At 46.1% G+C, this 19150-nt stretch overlaps 1 protein-coding gene across 1 annotated transcript in view; it reads right to left on the bottom strand.

The window, feature by feature from the left end:
• The window catches only part of EML3 (EMAP like 3), a 32591-nt gene extending 14188 nt beyond the window's left edge, over nt 1–18403 (bottom strand). Inside the window, 11 exon segments of the mRNA XM_081968133.1 lie at nt 19–168; nt 1159–1282; nt 2113–2148; nt 2931–2959; nt 4318–4425; nt 5581–6147; nt 7144–7225; nt 7411–7593; nt 17855–17943; nt 17945–18049; nt 18051–18403. Coding sequence (XP_081824259.1) covers nt 19–168; nt 1159–1282; nt 2113–2148; nt 2931–2959; nt 4318–4425; nt 5581–6147; nt 7144–7225; nt 7411–7593; nt 17855–17943; nt 17945–18049; nt 18051–18112 — 1535 coding nt within the window. The 5' untranslated portion in view covers nt 18113–18403.
• Nucleotides 18404–19150: the final 747 nt, after the last annotated feature.

Genomic DNA, 19150 nt, shown 5'->3' with positions numbered 1-19150 from the left:
CTAATCCCACCCACTCACCAGCGCACACAGTCGGTGTGGCGAAGATAGTGGCGCTGTGTGCGCTTCTGGACGTGGTACAGCACCACCACGCAGGCAATGAAGTACACCAACTCCCCGGACGTTAAGACGTAGAGGTTGGAACGGCAATCCCGACCCCGGTAACCGTAGCTGGAGAGGCGTTAAGAAAAAGCGTGTGACCCTTTTACGATGCGTTTGAGCGCAACCTAGGCCAGGGGTGTCAAACTCAATCTCATCGAGGGTTGTGTTTGACCTCAGGGGTTAGCGGGTGGCCGGGGGGCGCGGCCAGCTCGACGTCACTCATCGAGGCTCCGTTTCCGGCTGCGACGGCCTCCTGCAGCCCTTTGCCAGTAAAAACGGAGCTTGGGGAGGGTGGGCGTGGCCCGCCTGAGCTCCGTTTTCACTGGCAGAGGCACCAAGTGCTGGTCCTTCACTGTTTCCAGGACGCCCCGTGGGCCGGATCTAAGCACTCCGCAGGCTGGATCCGGTCCCCCCAGGCTTTGAGTTTGACATCCTGCTGTGACCTACTGTTCAGAGTACAAGATGCACCCTTTCCCCTCAAATGAGGCTGAAAATCTGGGTGCGTCTTATACACTAAATACAGCATTTTTGGTCTCCTGAAACCCCACTCCCTTTGCAAAAATGGCTGTGCATAGCCTTTAGGAGGCTTATAGAGTGCTCCTGGGGGCTGGGGAGGGGCAGAAATGAGCGAAAAACACCCAGTTTTTCGCTCAATTTTGCCCTCCCTCAGCCCCCAGGAGCACCCTATAAGCCTCCTAAAAGCTATGCATGCCCTTTTTTTGACAAATAATGGGCCCGTTTTCTGCCCCCCAGCCCCCAGGAGCACTCTACAAGCCTCCTAAAGGCTATGCATGTCCTTTTGGTGAGAAAAAACGGGCCTGTTTTCGCAAAAAATGGGCCGTTTGGGGGAAGTTGCAGAGTTCAAAACCTTTTTTAAAAAAATTTGCCTCTTCAAAATCTTGGTGCGTCTTATACTCCGAAAGATACGGTAGGCCGTTGAAAGCTGTTGGGACTGCAATTCCCAGAATGCCACAGTGGCTGAAAGTTGCCTAGGATGAGGAAACCTAAGCTTGGGGAAAGGGGAAGGATGCCCGAAAACCTTGCACCTGTGAAGGATACACCCAGTCCAGCTGCAGCTTCTGAGTTGGCAGCTCCATGCGCAAATCTTCATAGTTGTGGAAGTCGGAAGGGATGTACATGGTGATGGGACGTCCACGCAGAAACATCTTGATGGAAAGTCCTTCTGAAGGGAGAGAGAGGAGAGAAAGAATCGCAACACAGAACTTTTTCGCATGAAGCTTCAAAACAATTGACCAGCGGAACGACTGGCCTCCCGAAGTTGTGAATGCGCCAACACTGGAAGTTTTTAAAGAAGATGTTGGATAGCCATTTGTCTGAAGTGGTGTAGGGTTTCCTGCCTAAGCAGGGGGTAGGACTAGAAGATCTTCAAAGTCCCTTCCAAATCCATCCATCCTTCCTTCCTTCCTTCCTTCCTTCCTTCCTTCCTTCCTTCCTTCCTTCCTTCCTTCCTTCCCTTCCTTCCTTCCTTTCCTTCCTTCCTTCCTTCCTTCCTTCCTTCCCTTCCTTCCTTCCTTCCTTCCTTTCCTTCCTTCCCTTCCTTTCTTCCTTCCTTCCTTCCCTTCCTTCCTTCCTTCCTTTCTTTCCTTCCTTCCTTGAAGTAAAGTAAAACATTATACCGGTAGTTCGTGTATAAGGTGACACAATAAAGTAAAGTAAAATACTAAAATAATATCTCTTTATGTAGGAAAACAGCACGTGGGTCAGAGGGCAAAGTTGATTCTTCCTTTCTAACAATAGTCCTCAAATTACAACTTGTAAGGCCATCATGACCGTTTTTGCGGTAGTCATTAAGCAGACAGCATGGCGTTAAGCAAATTTGTGGCCTGCAATGGGCATTCTTTGCTGACAAATATCCCATTTCTGAACCAAAGACATTGTCAATGGCGGTCGTACGTTGAGGAATACCTTACCAGACCCCAAGTATCAGGGCCAACCGTCTCCCACCCACCGCTCATTAAACCCACTCCCTGAACCGGGTTATAAGGGCCTCACCCAGGTTATAATTCAAACGCCGAGAACTCGTCGGTCCTGTAAGGAAGAACAGAAAGAGACAATTTGGCATTCTTTTGGCATAAATTATTATTATTATTATTATTATTATTATTATTATTATTATTATTATTATTCAATAAACATGAAACTCAGCCAACTGAACATTCAAAAATGCATCACAAATGCATTTTGACTGGTGCTAATGGTTGATACGGGATGCTGACAGCATCTTAAGCATCAACCAAGAACCTTCTTAAAATATACAATTTCCTAGTAGTGCAGTTTTTTGCGCTAGATAGCTAGATAGATATATCTATCAAATCCCAGTAAGGGTATGGCTAGCTGATGAGAGCTAATTAGCTCGAAATAGATCTATACTAGTCTCCCTTTATTTATCAGTACAAATACAACATATAGATAGATAGATGATGAGAGCTAATTAGCTCGAAATAGATCTATACTAGTCTCCCTTTATTTATCAGTACAAATACAACATATAGATAGATAGATAGATAGATAGATAGATAGATAGATAGATAGATAGAGATATATAGATATATGTATTTGTGTTACAACCCCTGGTATGCCAGCACAAATACAACACACACACACACACACACACACACACACACACACATATATATATATATAGGTTATCAGATTTATTTTCCACTCATCTCAGGGGTTCAGGGGCCTCTGAGTGACCATTGGCAGCCCCGGTCCTTCAACTTCAGAGGTGGGACCAGCGCCCCTCATCCTGGTCCTTGAGGAAAAAAAACACGCAAAATGCAAAAACGCAAACACAGCTATAAACTCACCGGGACTTAAGGTAGGATCCTTCGATCGGCTGCAAGATGAAAAGAGGACATCAGTAAGTTTGCCGCTTATCCGACATGATTACTTTCTATTTTTGACTTATTTCCTTTCTGTTTTCCTGTACAGGTAGTCCTCGACTTACGACGCTTCGCACAGGGACCGTTCGAAGTGAGAAGGGCACTGAAGAACGTGACTTAAGACCGGCCCTCGGAACTTACAACCATCCAAGCTATTCCACTGGTTCATTGTTCTAACTGTCAGGAAGTTTCTCCTCAGTTCTAAGTTGCTTCTCTCCTTGATTAGTTTCCACCCATTGCTTCTTGTCCTGCCTTCAGGTGCTTTGGAGAATAGCTTGACTCCCTCTTCTTTGTGGCAACCCGAGATATTGGAAGACTGCTATCATGTCTCCCCTGGTCCTTCTCTTCATTAAACTAGACACACCCAGTTCCTGCAACTGTTCTTCATATCTTTTAGCCTCCAGTCCCCTAATCATCTTTGTTGCTCTTCTCTGCACTCTTTCTAGAGTCTCCACATCTTTTCTACATGGTGGCGACCAAAATTGAATGCAGTATTCCAAGTGTGGACTTACCAAGGCATTATTATAAAGTGGTATTAACCCTTCACGCGATCTTGATTCTATCCCTCTGTTTATGCAGCCTAGAACTGTGTTGGCTTTTTTGGCAGCTGCTGCACATGGCTGGCTCCTATTTAAATGGCTGTCCACTAGGACTCCAAGATCCCTTTCACAGTTACTACTACTGAGCCAGGTACCACCTATACTGTACTTGTGCATTTCGTTTTTGTTGCCTAAATGTAGAACCTTACTCTTTTCACCATTGAATTTCATTTTGTTTGCCCAATGTTCAAGTTTGTCAAGATCTTTCTCTATCTTAATCCTATCTTAAGGCTATTCCAACACTCCAGAAGTGAGAGAGACTAGATTGAAATCCACTCCAACCACAATGGGACCTGGGGCAAATGGACAGGCCGTTCTCGTCTTAGGACGACCATCGAGCCCAAAATTTCCGTCGCTAAGCAAAACCTTGCCCCACATTTTGCGACCTTTCTTTGCCACCGTTGTTAAGGGAATCCCTGCAGCTGTTCAATTAACCACATGGTCGTTAAGTGAACCTGGCTTCCCTGTTGCTCCTCAGAAGGTCGCAAAAGGGGACGCTGCAACCGTCGTAAATACGAGTCCACTGCCAAGCGTCGGAATTTGGATCAGGTTGACTGTGGGGATGTTGCCATGGTCGTTAAGTGTGAAAAAACGGTCATAAGCCATTTGTTTTCAGTGCCGTTGAAACTTCAATTGGTCACTAAATGAACCGTTGTAAGTCGAGGAAGTACCTGTATTATATGCAAGGGTGTGTGTGTTTTTTTTTCTCTCACTTTTCGAGGCTGCTGGACCGGTTAAAAAGATTTGCAGTTGAAGCTGCTTTCTTCTGGAGGTGCTGTTTGGTCCTGGCCAGCTTGTCGGAGGAGCTGTTCCTTCGCAGCCTGGAAAGGAAAGACATCTGACATTACGCAAAGGAAGAGGTGAAAGGAAAAAGGAGGAAAGGAAAGGAAGATAGAGGAAAGGAAGGGAAGGGAGGGGAGGGGGAAAGAAAGGAAGACAGAGGAAAGGAAAAGAAAGGAAAACAAGGGAAAGGAAGGGAGGGGAGGGGAAAGGAAAGGAAGATAGCGGAAAGGAAAGGAATGAAAGGAAAGGAAAAGAGAAAAGGAAAAGAAAGAAAGATAGAGGAAAGGAAAGGAAGATAGACGAAGGGAAGGGAATGAAAGGAAAGGAAAGGAAAGGAAAGGAAAGGAAAAGAGGAAAGAAAAAGAGAGGAAAGGAAAGAAAGAAAGGGGAAGAGGAAGGAAGGGAAGATAGAGGAAAGGAAAGGAAGAGAGAGGAAAGGAAGGGAAGGGAATAAAAAGAAAGGAAAGGAAAAGAAAAGAGGGAATGAAAGGAAAGGAAAGGAAGGGAGGGAAAGGAAGATAGAGGAAAGGAATATAAAGGAAAGGGAAGGGGAAGGAAAAGAAAGGAAAGGAAAGAAGAGAGGAGAGGAAAGGGGGGAAAGGAAAAGAGTAAGATTTAATGCAAAGGAAGAAAGAAAAAAAATAATAGAAAGGGAAGAGTCCGATTTGAGTGAAAGGAAGAAGATAAAATAAATATCATAAGAAGGAAAGACAGATGTAATGCAAAGGAAAAAAGGAAAAAATAATTGAAAGGAAAAAAACTGGGGGTTTAATGCAAACTAGGAAGGGAATCAAATAAAACAGAAAGAAAAGAGGTTTGATGTAAAAGAAGAAGGAAAAAAGAAATACAATAGAGAGAGAGATCAATATATCTATTGCAGATTGTATTATATGTAATAGAAAGGAAAGACTCAGGTTGAACGCAAAGGAAGAAGGAAAAAGAAACGGAGCAGAAGGGGAAGACGAATGCAATGCAAAAGAAAGAGGAAACAAAATAATAGAATAAGTCAGATTTCATGCAAGGGGAAAAAGAGAAAACCATGATAATGGAAAGGACTACCTCGCAAGGCTGGCAATTTCAGGAAATGAATGGACCTCCCTAGATTGTTCATTCCCCCAACCCCGTATAAATCCAGGGAGGGGAAATCAATTTCTCCCATCGCAAATATCTCCCGCTAATATTTATAAACTCACAGCTCCTTTTTGGCTGCCATCATATTCTGAACGCTGGGGATCGGGGAAGCTGGGGTGCTGCTCCCTTCCAAGGGGGGCTCCGGGGTGGGGGAACCCGACCCTGGAGGCTGACCCCCATGCCGCCACCGCCCTGGGCTTGGAGGTTTGTCCTTGGTGGCATCTGGAGGAGGTTCTCCAACATCTTGAGCTTCCTGGAGACCCGTGTTGGAAGGAAGCTGGTTGTAGGTTGGAGCTTCCGGATTCTCCTGGACCGTTTCTAGCTCGGAAGCCGTGTTCTCTGTCTCGGTTAGTGGCCAGGAGGAGTTCTTGGCCACTCTGAAGGAGAAACCACCGCCGAGACCTTCAGCCAAGTCCATCTCGCCGGCATTTGAGGAGTCCTGAGAGGACTTTCCCCTCGTAGGCAAGGTCTCCTCTGCGCGTTGAAGACCTCCATTGCTAAGCGACGTTCCCCCGTCTCTCCTTGGCAACCTAAGGTCCTCTGTTTGTGTCCCAACGCTGATTCTTGACGTCTTCTCTGCTTCCAAGGCCCGTTCTTCGTGGCTTCCTAATTTGGGGGCGAGGGTCGAACTGTAGACAGACAAAAAGGATCGCAATTCATTTGGGCTCATGTGTCAGACCTGGAAGCCATCTTTGACATTCGAACCCTAAGGCCTGCCACATTTTCTACGGGAAATGTGGGAAAACGGGAGGGGAGGAATCATACGGAGTCTGGGTGAGATGTAGTCAAAATAACATTCTTTTCTCAGAGAGTCAAGGACACTTTGCCCTGCAGCTGCGATGGTGTGACTGGGAAGCATCTCCAGTTTTGGACGGTGCCTGTTTGGATCGTGTGACGGATATGTGGGTGCTGGGCAGGGACTTGAACTTTCACTAGGGTGGGGAAAATCTAGGAACTTTTAGATTCGGGTTTTCCCAGATGTGCTATGGCAAATCTAGACAGCATCCTAAAAAGCAGAGACATCACCCTGCCAATCAAAAGGGCATCTAGTCGAGACTGTGGTTTTCCCAGTTGCAATGGATGGCTGTGAAGGTTGGACCATAAGGAAGGCTGAGTGCCAAAGAATGGAGGCCTTTGAACTCTGGTGCTGGAGAAGAAGACTCCTGCATTGAGTCCTTTGGACTGCAAGGCCATCCAACCGGTCAGTCCTAGAGGAAATCCACCCTGACTGCTCTTTAGAAGGCCAGATCCTGAAGAGGAAACTCTTTGGCCACCTGATGAGAAGGAAGAAGGACTCCCTGGAGAAGAGCCTCATGCTGGGAACGATGGAGGGCAAAAGAAGAAGAAGGGGACGGCAGAGAAGGAGGGGGCTGGATGGAGTCACCGAAGCAGTCGGCCTGAGCTTCAATGGTTAAATAATCCTAACCCTAACTCCCGGGAAACTATGATTGTCATAAATATGAGTCAGTCGCCAGGTGTCTGAATCTTGATATTGCAACGATCCTAAATGCGGGAAACAGTCCTGCCCCGTTTTTTAAGTACCGTTGTAACTTTGAACGGTCACAAAACGAACCCTCGTAAGTCTAGGGCTACCTGTATATTATACATATATTGCGGGAAAGTACCTGGAATTTTTGGAGGCAGCTGGAGGTAGGATCCACTGGGCATCGTTGCTTCCTGGAAGTAGAGCAGTTTCTTTAGCATCTGCTGCAGAGGAATATATATATATATACACATACTTCAACTCCCAGAATTCCCAAGCCTGCAACTTTGAGACTCGTGGACTTCAACTCCCAGAATTCCTCAGCCAGGTGGCTGAGGAATTCTGGGAGTTGAAGTCCACAAGTCTTAAAGTGGCCAAGTTTGGAGATCTCTGCTCTACAGCATCTCACCGTCCAACAGGTGCTGTCTGAGCCAAGGGATCTGCTGGTCGTAGGCGTTGAGTCTCCGTATGGCGTCGGCTAAGGCCGATTTCACCAGCGTTAGCTCCTCCTCCTGGCTTCGAAGGCGGGAATCGATGTCAACTAGCCAATCCGGGTGAGAGAAGGCCCTGTCGCAGTTCAAGAGGTCCTCACCTAGGATGGAGAAGAATGGAAGACCATCGTATCAGTAATCCCAGTAGTATGTTTAAGGGGCATGCACTAGTTGAGCACAGCTAATGACAACCCCACTTGGTGGTCTAGATTGGGGGTCTCCAAATTTGACTTCAACTCCCAGAATTCCCCAGACTGAATAAGACTTATGGACTTCAACTCCCAGAATCCGGCAGCCTCCAACCTTAAGACTTGTTGACTTCCCAGAATCCCTCAATCAGAAACTTTAAGACTTATGGACTTCAACTCCCAGAATTCACCAGCCTCCAACGTTAAGGCGTTGACGTCCCAGAATCCCTGTCAGAAACTTTTAAGCCTCGTGGACTTCAACTCCCAGAATTCCCCAGCCTCCAACTTTAAGACTTGTGGACTTCCCAGCATCCCTCTGCCAGAAACTTTATAGACTTCAACTCCCAGAATTCCCCAGCCTCCAACCTTAAGACTTGTGGACTTCAACTCCCAGAATCCCTCAGCCAGAAATTTTAAAACTTGTGGACTTCAACTCCCAGAATTCTCGTCTTCCAACCTGGTCTGGTTTTTTTTTTTCTTTCCTTTTAGGGCATGTCCGTCAGCCTGTCAAAAAACAGACTGCTGTTTTTTGAATCTCTGCAGGCCTAGCCAAAACGGGCCAACCTGAATAAAATGGAAAGAGTCCGAGTGATGAAGTCACAATCATAATATGAATAATAAATAGATGCCCATGCTGAGGGCACCGTCAAAATTTTCCAGAGAGAGAGAGAGAGTCTAAACACAAGTGTGAAAGAGTTTTCCCCTAAGTCAAAACCAAATAAGCCTCAAAAAGGCCTTTTTGGGGGTTTCGGGAACTCACATTTTTAACAGATTTGGCATCCCACTCTAATTTTGGGGAATTTTAGGCAGCTCAACAATTTCCCCATCTGATCCTTATTTACTTCACTTTAATACATATATACATCAAATATTTTTGCAAAAAGCTGCAGCGCCATGGGTCTAATTAACCCAGCGGGCAGAAATGTTCACATTTCCGGTCCTGTCCTCAAATGCCACCGGAGCAGAGAGGAAGAGGGAGAGGAAAAAGCAGAACTTCGGCTGCACGCGAATAACAGAAAGTTCCATCCTATGGGCACTAATTCGGTTCGGTTGTTGATGTCTTGGCAGGAAATATTTTTTTTCCCGTAAGAGGTATATTTTGCAAAAGTACCATCCGTTGCAAACGCAGCCCCTCTCCCTCTAATCCAAAAAACAGGATAGGATACGATAGGAATAAGATGGAAGGGACCTTGGAGGTCTTCTAGTCCAGCGCCCTGCTCAAGCAGGAGAACCTATGATCTGCCTAACGATTGGCAAAAGAGCTCAGTTCAAATTGGATCTGACCGAGAAGGAGGCTCAGCAGAGGCACCTCACTGAGGACTAGGAGCATAGGCTTTACAAGCAGAGGGAAGACCTGCAGGAGTGCAAGACCAGGGAACGGCACCTGGAGGCTCAGCGGGCTGAGATGGTCAGCCAGTTCCAGGCCATGATGCAGTCCCACTGGAACGAGGCCCTCTGGCTCTTCCCCACCAGCGCCGCTTCCCTCCAGCCTTCGCCCAAAGCCCCCCACCAGGAGGCTGAAGCAGACCCCAAGTCGGAATTTCTGCCCCCCTCCGACCCACACAAAAAGACCCCGAAAGGGGGAGACTCTCTGCAGCAAGCGTTCATCACACGTATCCAGCCCAGGGGCGTAGGTTGAGGACCCCTGATGGAGCGCAATATAAAAAAGGCAAATAATTTTTCTGCGGATCACCAAATTTGTCTCACAGACCAACAGTGGCCCACGGCCCACCAGTTGGTGACCGCTGGGTTAAACCAGGGTTAAGCCATCCGAGGACAAAGGGTGCTTGAGAAAGCCGTGTTTAGAAGCAGGTGGGAACGCAAGCCAACACATTGTTCGAAGGGTGAGCAAAATGGAACAGAATAGGACGTTAGAAATGGAAAAACACAAGAATGGAAATCAAAGAAAATCTGATTAAAGGAAATAGCAGGAAAGGAACAACTGGCAATCTGAGCCAAGAGACCTGCAGGAATTCTCGGCGGAAGATTCACACCCTTTGACAATTTGAACCGAATCGGTCAGCTAGATTTGGCTGCCAGGGCTGGAGGGTCAAGGCGAGCTTCGGGGTCACATACCCAGCATGTGGCAATGGAACAAAAGTCTAGAGAGATTTGGGTTTTTTTTAAATGAAGAAATCGTTGCTCTTTTTCTGTCTGAGCCAAATAGTCCAGCCACCCAAATGCGCTTTTAGGAGAAATAAGGCCCCCGCAAACAGACTCGGCTTTGTTTGTTTCTCCTTCGCCCACAAACTCTCTTTGCGACGATGCCTGGCAAAGCATTAAAAAAAAGCCATTTCATTCGGTGACCTTCTCACTTCACCCACAGCTCTTTCAGAGAGAGAGAGAGAGAGAGAGAGAATAAGAAAGAAACGAAAAGAGAAGAGAAGAAAGGATATAAAAAAGAAAATAAGAAAGAAATCAAGAGAAAGAAATAAAAAAACAAGAGAAAGAAAAGAAAGGAAGGAAGGAATGAAATAGGAAAGAAAATAAGAAAGAAAACAAGAGAAAGAAAGAAAGAAAGAAAGAAAGAAAGAAAGAAAGAAAGAAAGAAAGAAAAGGAAGGAAGGAAGAAAAATGAAAAGAAGGGAGAGAGGGAGGAAAGGGGGAGATAAAGAAAAAAGAGAAGGAAAGGGAAAGAAAAAGATAGATAGAGGGGGGGGGAGAGAAAGAGAGAGAAATAGAAAGAAATAGAAAGGATAAAGAAGGAAGGAAGGAAGGAAGGAAGCTAAGGATGATCTGAGCTGAATGATGAATTAAAAAGCTGTTACCAGCCAGAAATAAGGCCACTTTGAAAGGCTGAACCCGAGTTCAAATCCTTTGGCAACCAGATGTGGATGGGGCAACCTGCTTTTCCCCCCCCCACCTTCCCTGATTGGCTAAGAAACTCCAGGGAGGGGGGGGGAGATCTCCCCTTTCCTGCTTAGCATCTTAGCTAATCTCAGCCTGGTTTGATTTCCCGCCCCCTCCCCTCTCAATTTTGCCTAAGTTTCAACCAGGAAGAAGCCAGATGTTGGAATTCTTGTCCACTTAGATAAATTCTACTTACGGTAAATACCTGGTTAGCTTTGTTCCATCAATCTCACCCCACCCTTCCGTTAAACACGTTGGGTGACATTTTTGGACAAGGAGATGATCAGCATAGCAGTTACATTTCCAAGGATGGGCAAACTCTCCAAAGCTTTTTTTTTTTTTTTTTTCTCCCTGCACCAAAATCCATTTGCCAGTCGTCCTTCTCGGCTTCCAGCTTTTTCAATTGCTGCTAAATTGCCCAATTTTTTTCCTTTAAATAACAGCGAGGTAGGTACAGTGCACTCTTGCCATTTATTAGAAAGGATGGGGCCTTTTGCAGAAGCCTAAAACCTTATTTAGTGGCTACAGTCGTGCGAAAAACAACCATAAATCCCTTTTTTTCAGTGCCGTCGTAACTTTGAATGGTCACAAAATGAACTGAGGACTGTATTATGTTTCTAATTTTGCGAGCAAAGCTTTGTGGGGGGAAAATAGAAGTGTATGTGTGTGTGTGTGTATGTTGCATTTGTGCTAATAAATAAATAAAGGAAGACTAGTATAGATCTATTTCAAGCTATTTAGCTCTCATCAGATAGCCATACCCTTACTGGGAATTGAACCTCGGCTGTGTTACATATCAGGCAGTTGTATTAGCCACTAAGCCACAGGCTCTCCTCCTTTATCAGCTATATATATAGCTGGTCTTGTATTCGGGTCTTTTTCCGCGTAATCTTACACGGGAAAAGACCTGAAAATACACATATATATATTCAATTCCAGTAAGTGTATGGCTAGCTGATGAGAGCTAAATAGCTTGAAATAGATCTATACTAGTCTCCCTTTATTTATTTATCAGCACAAATGCAACACACACACACACACATATATATATATATATATATATATATATATATATATATATATATATATATACATACATACATACATACATACATACATACATACATACATACACATACACATACACATACACATACACATACACATACACATACATATATACATATATATATTTATTTATTTATTTCCAAACCCCATCTTGATTGCCTCAATTTTTAACATCTTTCTCTGAAGAATTAGAGCAGGGTGGAATATTTTGGCTGTTGCCTTGACCCACGTTTCCTTCTTCAAAATTCACCCTGGGATTTGTGGGTGCGAGAATGAAATGTCGTCGTTTTGTCTTCCCTGGTAAAAGGAAGTTGTTGACTCACTCTCGAGTGACTGGGAAAACCCAACCAGACTTGCTTGCATGAGTCTCTGACATCAAGGGTTTGGCTACGACTTTTGCAACCCTGGTGCTTGTTCTGACCGAGGCTTCGCAAGAGCCTGAAGCCAACTCCTTGTCCCGGCAAAAACCCCTTTGATTAATTTGCCGTGAATTCTGCTCCTTCACCTCCAGCAAAGTCTTTCGAGGGAGGATTTACGGTCACAGACCTTATCTGACTTGGAGAGCTGCCAGGCCGATCTCTGCAGAACTTGGCCAGGAGCCTCGGAGAGTCACGAACCAATGAAGCGAACTAATGGCCTCCTGCGAACTCCACTCCCCTTTCGCTCCTTTTATTTCCTCTGGGAGGGGCCATTCACCAATTAAGCGAACTAATGGCCTCCTGCAAACTCCACTCCCCTTTCGCTCCTCTTTGATTTCCTCTGGGAGGGGCCATTCATCGTCCACCTGTGACCTTACTCCCAAGTCGACCCCTGTTCTTTAGCTGTTCCCTTCGTCTGGCAACTCTGCGCATGCGCACACTGGGAACAGGCTCCAGCTGTTCCTCTGCCTTACTGCTGTCTGACTCTGAAGGCAGCTGATAATTGGCATACGGCCCTGGCCCGCCCGACACAGAGCCCTCCTCAGAGCCTTCCCCAGACTCCAGGACTGGTCCATGTTCCTCCCCAACCCTCCTCACTGTCCGAATCTGCTGCCAGCTCCACTGGCCGTTGGTGGGCCACAACAGAGTCTGTTGAAAAAATTAACGTTGCAATAAAGGAACAGATGGAAACTAATCCAGGAGAGAGGATTTTTATGTGTTTTCAAACTGTTAGATTGGCAGGAGCTGGGACAAGTCACGGGAGCTCACTCCGTTATGCGGCGCTAGGGATTCGAACCGCCGAACTGCCAATCTTTCCGATTGACAAGCTTAGCGTCTTAGCCACAGCGTCCCATTACAATATATATATATATATATATATATATATATATATATATATATATATATATATATATATATATATATATATATATATATATATATATATATATATATATATATATATATATATATATTATTATATTAGTATTCTTTGCTTTGGAACTGATATCTCTGGATATTTGCATATTGCAAATTTCCTTCGCAGTAAAATTATTTTATTTGCAATCCTGGGGAGATGTTATCAGTGCACAGAGTCCCTTGGAGATTGCACAATCTGCCCTTCGAAACACCAGCGAGGACATTCATTGCCCCGAGAATCAAATTTAAATCTTTTTTTTCCCCCCACTTTCCCCTCTTCCTGTTAATCTGTTTGAAAGTCTTTTCTACCGCAGGGGCGGACAGAGCGAGGAATTCAAAATACGTGGCCCCGACTGCCCCAAAGGAGAGACGGAAACAAAACTCGTTTATGCCTAAACAACTTGACATTCTTTATAGTTTTGTGAAAAGCAAAAAAAACACCAGCCAAATAGTCTCCTTTTTTTAATAGAAAATCAGCCATTTTTTGGGGATGCTAGAATTTATCTGGAAACTGGACAGACTACATTCCCCAATTGGGCCTAAAGCAGGTATATCTAGTTATATTCTGTATTTTTCAGGTGGTTCTCGACTTACGACCCCGAAGCCCAAATTTTGACTGCTAAGCAAAGCAGTCGTTGAATGCATTTTGTCTCACTTTGCGACTTTTGGGGGGCACGACTATTAACGTGAATCACCGGAGATGTTAAATTAGTAACAGGGTCGTTAAGTGAACCTGACTTTGCTTGTCAGAAGGTGGCAAAAGGGACTCCGGGACACTGCAACCGTCATAAATATGAGACAGTTGCCAAAGGTTTAAATTTTGATCACGTGATTCGACGGTCGTAAGTGTGAACAACTGTCCTTTTTTCATTGGCGCTGCAACTTTGAATTGTCACTAAACAAATGGTTGTAAGTCCAGGGCTGCCTATAGATCTATCAGTGATCTACACAACAACCCTGGAAGGTAGGCCAGTTGTTCAAACAAGAGGACCAAGACAAGCCATTTTAACCACTGAATGCAATGAGACAAACTGAGATTTTAGAGGGGGTTTTCCTCTTGGGTAACAGGCCACGCCTTGACAGTTTTTAACCGGTGTTATTATATATATATTCAAATCCCAGTAAGGGTATGGCTAGCTGATGAGAGGTAAATAGCTTGAAATAGATCTATACTAGTCTCCCTTTATTTTTTTCATCAGCACAAATACAACACACACACACACACATATGTATAGCTGATATATATAGTATATAGCTGATAAGGAGGAGAGCCTGTGGCTTAGTGGCTAACACATCTGCCTAATATGTAATACAGCCCAGGTTCAAATCCCAGTAAGGGTATGGCTAGCTGATGAGAGCTAAATAGCTTGAAATAGATCTATACTAGTCTCCCTTTATTTATTTATCAGCACAAATACAACACACACACACACACACACATATATATACACACACGTATGCAGGCCTTGGCGTATTTGTACTCTTTTCCCGTGTAAGATTGAGAGTATCTTGGCAACATTTCGACAAGGTCCCACTCACCATCTTCAGGCTGGTGCCTTCGGCTTCGGGCTTGTGCGAGCAAAGCGTGATCGGAGCTGCCGTCTTTCTATACATATTGTTGGGGTGTGTGTGGAGTGCTGGTTTTGTTGACTAATGGGCACACAGCTAGTACCTCAGCCACACAGGATGTTACCAAACAGCCAACTAATCTGCATACATCAACTCCATCAACTAATCAAGATATAACAACACAGCCAACCAACCCGCTTACAGCAACAAAGCCAGCACTCCACACACACACACACCAACACGTGTAAACGAAGTATAACGTGTTGCAAAGATGTTACGTTTGTGTAAACAAAATAAAATAATTAAAAACAAAACAAAAACAAGACCGTGTCTTATTTTGGGGGAAACACGATAGACTGTAATGGAAATGCTGTGTGAAATTCATCCTCCCTTTGCTAAACACACTGCTTCCCCCATTTTTTTTAACTAATGCACCCCAAAACCTGCCCCTATTATATTTCTGTGGTTGTGCACTGGGTCTATCTCAGATTTAGATATCACATCTGGGCAGGAAATCACATTCCCACCGCAAACCTCGGAGGAAAAATTGCTAACGCCATCCAAACGTCATCCACAAAGACCACACAAGGCTTATCAGCTTCCGAAGAAACGATCAATTAAAAAAAAAGAAAAACGCCCTTCTTTTACACTTATTAAAATTGTCGCTAAACAGTCAGCAAAAAAAATTACTAAGATGTCGCGTTAAAATTTTAAAAAGGCCTCCCCATACCTACAACCCTCAATTTACAACCCTCCGTTCAGCGACCATTCGAAATCCGCTTTCTACACTTACGACCATTCCCCCTGGTCGGGTGATCAAAATTCAGACGCTTGGCAACTGACTCATAGTTACGACAATTGCACTGTCCCGGGGTGGTGTGATCCCCTCCCGAGCGAGGAAGCCAGATTCACTTCACGACTGTGTTGTTAGCTCAAACAACTACAATGCTTCGCTTAACAACTGTGGCAAGGAAGGTCATAAAGTGGGGCAGAATCCGTTTAACCGAGGAACTGGGGCAAAACGCACTTAACACGTGTCTCGCTTAGCAACAGAAATTTTGGCCTTTATTGTGGTTGTTAAGTTGAGGATTATCTGTAAACTGTCACGTCCTACGGGGGTCGTGCGTTCCCCTCTTGCGACCTTCTGACCCATAGATTCCCTTAACAACCGTGTAACTCTCTTTAACGACGGCACCGATTCCTTTACGAGTAAGGTCGTAAAAATACGCACAACTCAATTAGCAACCGTCTCGCTTAGCAAGAGGCCTTTTGGGGCCTCGATTGTGGTCATAAATCGAGGACTACCGATAATCCATACAAAATTCTTAGTGGTTTCGTGTCCTTTCATCCCCTCCTGTGATAAATCTGAACTAAGGGGAGCCAGTAAGGCTGAAAGAGAGGGAGGCGAAGCAATTAATAAATATTCTTAACGATGCAGAGGAAAACACGCGGCCTGCCGTGAGAACGGAAATGAAACCATTGCCAAATCTGAGCTTCACACGCCCAATTTGAATCTCTCTTTTTTTTTAAAAGTTTCAAAAAAGAAAGGAGCGTGAGGGAGATTCAAATCGGCCCCTTCTGGGGGCGTCCGTCCAGCTTTCTAAACAAATAAATAAATTAATAATTCACTTTTTAACTCCGCGCTGCGTCCCCCTGGCGAGACACATTCTGCCCTAAGGCCTCCAGATGTTGCAACATGTGGCTTGGGAAGGAAGTTTATCAGAAGCACACTGAATGTTGACATGCAAAAAAAAAAGTTTTAAAATAAAAACGAAGGGCCCGAAAAGCGGCAGAAGATTAAAATTTCGGGGGATGAAAATTAAAATTGTGGATTTTTTTTTGGGGGGGGGGTGAATTTGCAGACAGGCAAGATCTGGGTGAGAATTCTGCTTTAAAAAAAAAAGAGGGGGTGTTTTAAGGTTTGAACGGGGGCTGGCTGGCTGGCTTGCTTGCTTGCAAGGGGCTGCATTCCTCGTCTGTTTTGCACACACATTGACCGACCTGCGAAAGGGGCATTTTTGGCGCGAGTGTGTTAAAAACACACACCGCTAGAAGACTCCTCTCCTTTGGATTGACAAACTTGGCAGGAGCTCAAGTGGCGGCACCAACCTCCCCCCTGCTTCCTGCCGAGGGAAAACACACACACACACACATTGCTTGAGCTCTGCCCCATGAGCCATCCCAGGCTGCGATTTTGCACGCGTGGGCGTGTTGTGTGACCCACAACTTTGCAAAATAAATAAAACAAACAAACAAGCAAACGAAGCACACACAAGCAGACGCATCTCGTCCTGGGAGCCCTCCGATCTCTGCCAGACCCCCCCCCCAGTCTTCCTATCCTGCACCCCCTTCCCTGTCTTTGCACCCCGCTTCTGAAGTTTGCACCCCAACTTCTGCAAAGCTAATGCCATGCATCTATCTGGGACCTGGGTGTCCCCAATCACTGCCAGCCCCCCCTAGTCTTTATGTTCTCTCCTTCCTTCCTTCCTTCCTTCCTTCCTTCCTTCCTTCCTTCCTTCCTTCCTTCCTCCCTTCCTTTTTGTCTCCTCCCTTCCTTATTTCCTAGCTTCCCTTTCTCTCCTTCCTCCCTTCCTTTCTTTCTCCTTCCTTCCTTCCTTCCTTTCTCTCCTCCCTTCTTTTCTAACTTCCTAGCCTCTCTCTTTTCTCCTTCCTTCCTAGCTCCCTTCTCTCCTTCCGTCCTTTCTCTCCTCCCTTCCTTCCTTCCCAGCTTCCCTTCCTTTCCTTCTTTCTTTCCTCCCTCCCTTCCTTTTTCTCTCCTCCTTCCCTCCCTCCCTTGACACCCCCTGTTCAAGCCCGCACCCCAACTGCAAAGCCAACGCCACCCATCTCTATCTGGCGCTCCTGGGGGACCCCAATCACTGCCAGCCCCCCCCCCCAAATAGTCTTCATGTCCTGCCCCCCCTTCCCTCTCTCTCTACACCCCCTTTTGAATCTTGCACCCCAAACTTCTGCAAAGCCAAACGCGCGTTGGGCTTCCCCATCCTTTGCCAGCAAGAGGTGGGAAGGATTTGCGCGAGACACGCAGGTTGCAAAAAAAAGGGAAGGTGGCGTTTGCCAGCTTGCGGGTCGCACCAAACCCCGCTTCTGTCTTCCCGGGGGTCTCCAAGGTCGTGTGGACGGAGGGGCACCCAGTGCCAATCCAAACCACCCCCACCCTCCAGCGCCCGACCCCCGCCCGGATCGTCTGGATGGGAAGCGGGGATGCTAAGCGCGATTTGGGGGTTGCGGGAGGGTCTTTCTCTCTAGCCCCCCACCCCCAAAATAGAAGCACACACACACACACACACACACACACGAGCCCGTCCGGGACGGGACCGCGAAGCTCTCACCGGCCATGGGGGCTTCTTGCCCTGCGCTCCGCAGTCCCAGCCTCCCAGCTGGCCCGGCAGGGGATGATGGACCCAGGAGGAGGAGGAAGCCGCACCCGCCCCGTCCCGTCGGGGCGGCTGGGACAGCGCGGCCGCCTCCCCCAGGAAGCCAGTGGGCGGGTGGCGCTTCCCTCCCTCTCGCCCGGCCGGGCAGGAAAAGGCGCCGCGGCGGCCAAGCAGAGGCAGAGGCAGCGCAGGAGGGACGGACGGAGCGATCATCGCGCAGCCCCTCGGCCGCTCTGGATGGGGGCGCTGGGGGTGGATCTCTCTCCTTCCCTTCTTTCTTTCTTTCTCACCTTCCCTCCTTCCTCTTTTCTTCCTTCGTCTTTCCTTTCCTTTCTTCCTTCTTTCCCTTTCTCACCTTCTTTCCTTCCTTCGTCTTTCTTTCCTTTCCTTTCTTCTTTCCCTTTCTCACCTTCCTCCCTTCCTCTTTTCTTCCTTTCCTTTCCTCACCTTCCTTTCTCTTCTTTTTTCCTTCCTTTTCTCTCCTCCCTCCCTTCCCTTTTCTTTCCTTCCTAGCTTCCCTTTCTCTCCTCCTTTCCATTTCTCTTCCTTTCCTCTCCTTCCTTGCTTCCATTTCTCCTTCCTTCCTTCTTCCTAGCATCCCTTTCTCTCCTCCCTCCCATTTCTCCTTCCTTCCATTTCTCTCTCCTTCCTTCCCTGCTTCCTTTTCTCTCCTTCCTTCCTCCCCATTTTTCTTTCTTCCCTTTCTCTCCTTCCCTCCCTTTCTCCTTCCTTTCCTTCCCTGCTTCCCTTTATCCCCTCCCTCCATTTCTCCTTTCTTCCATTTCTCTCTCCTTCCTTCCCGACTTCCTTTTCTCTCCTTCCTTCCCTGCTTCACTTTCTCTTCTTCCTTCCTTTTCTGTTTCCTTCCATCTGTTCTTTCCTTTCCTCCTGATCTTCTTTCCCTTTTTCCTTTCCCACACTCTCAGCTATTCTTTCCTTCCTTCCTTCCTGATCTTTTCTTTCCTTCCATTCCTCTCCTTCCTTCCTTCTCTTTAGTTCCCAATTAGCATTTCTTTCTTTCTTTCTTTCTTTCTTTCTTTCTTTCTTTCTTTCTTTCCTTCCTTCTTTCCTTCCTTCCTTCCTTCCTCTCTGCCTGCCACATTCAGATCGCCACAAGACTGGCTGGCATATAGTCAATAATGAAATCCGTCTCACAGCTATCAAAACACTTCAAAATATGTCGATATAAACAAGTTGTGTAAGTTAATGAAAACAAGACTGAAGGCGTGGTACCAAATACTAACGAGGTGG

The sequence above is a fragment of the Natrix helvetica genome, assembly GCF_964273705.1.
Source record: "Natrix helvetica genome assembly, chromosome: 16".
Classification (NCBI taxonomy): Eukaryota; Metazoa; Chordata; class Lepidosauria; order Squamata; family Natricidae; genus Natrix; species Natrix helvetica.
Note: the sequence above shows the minus strand (reverse complement) of the source record. Positions and strands in the feature narration are given on the sequence as shown.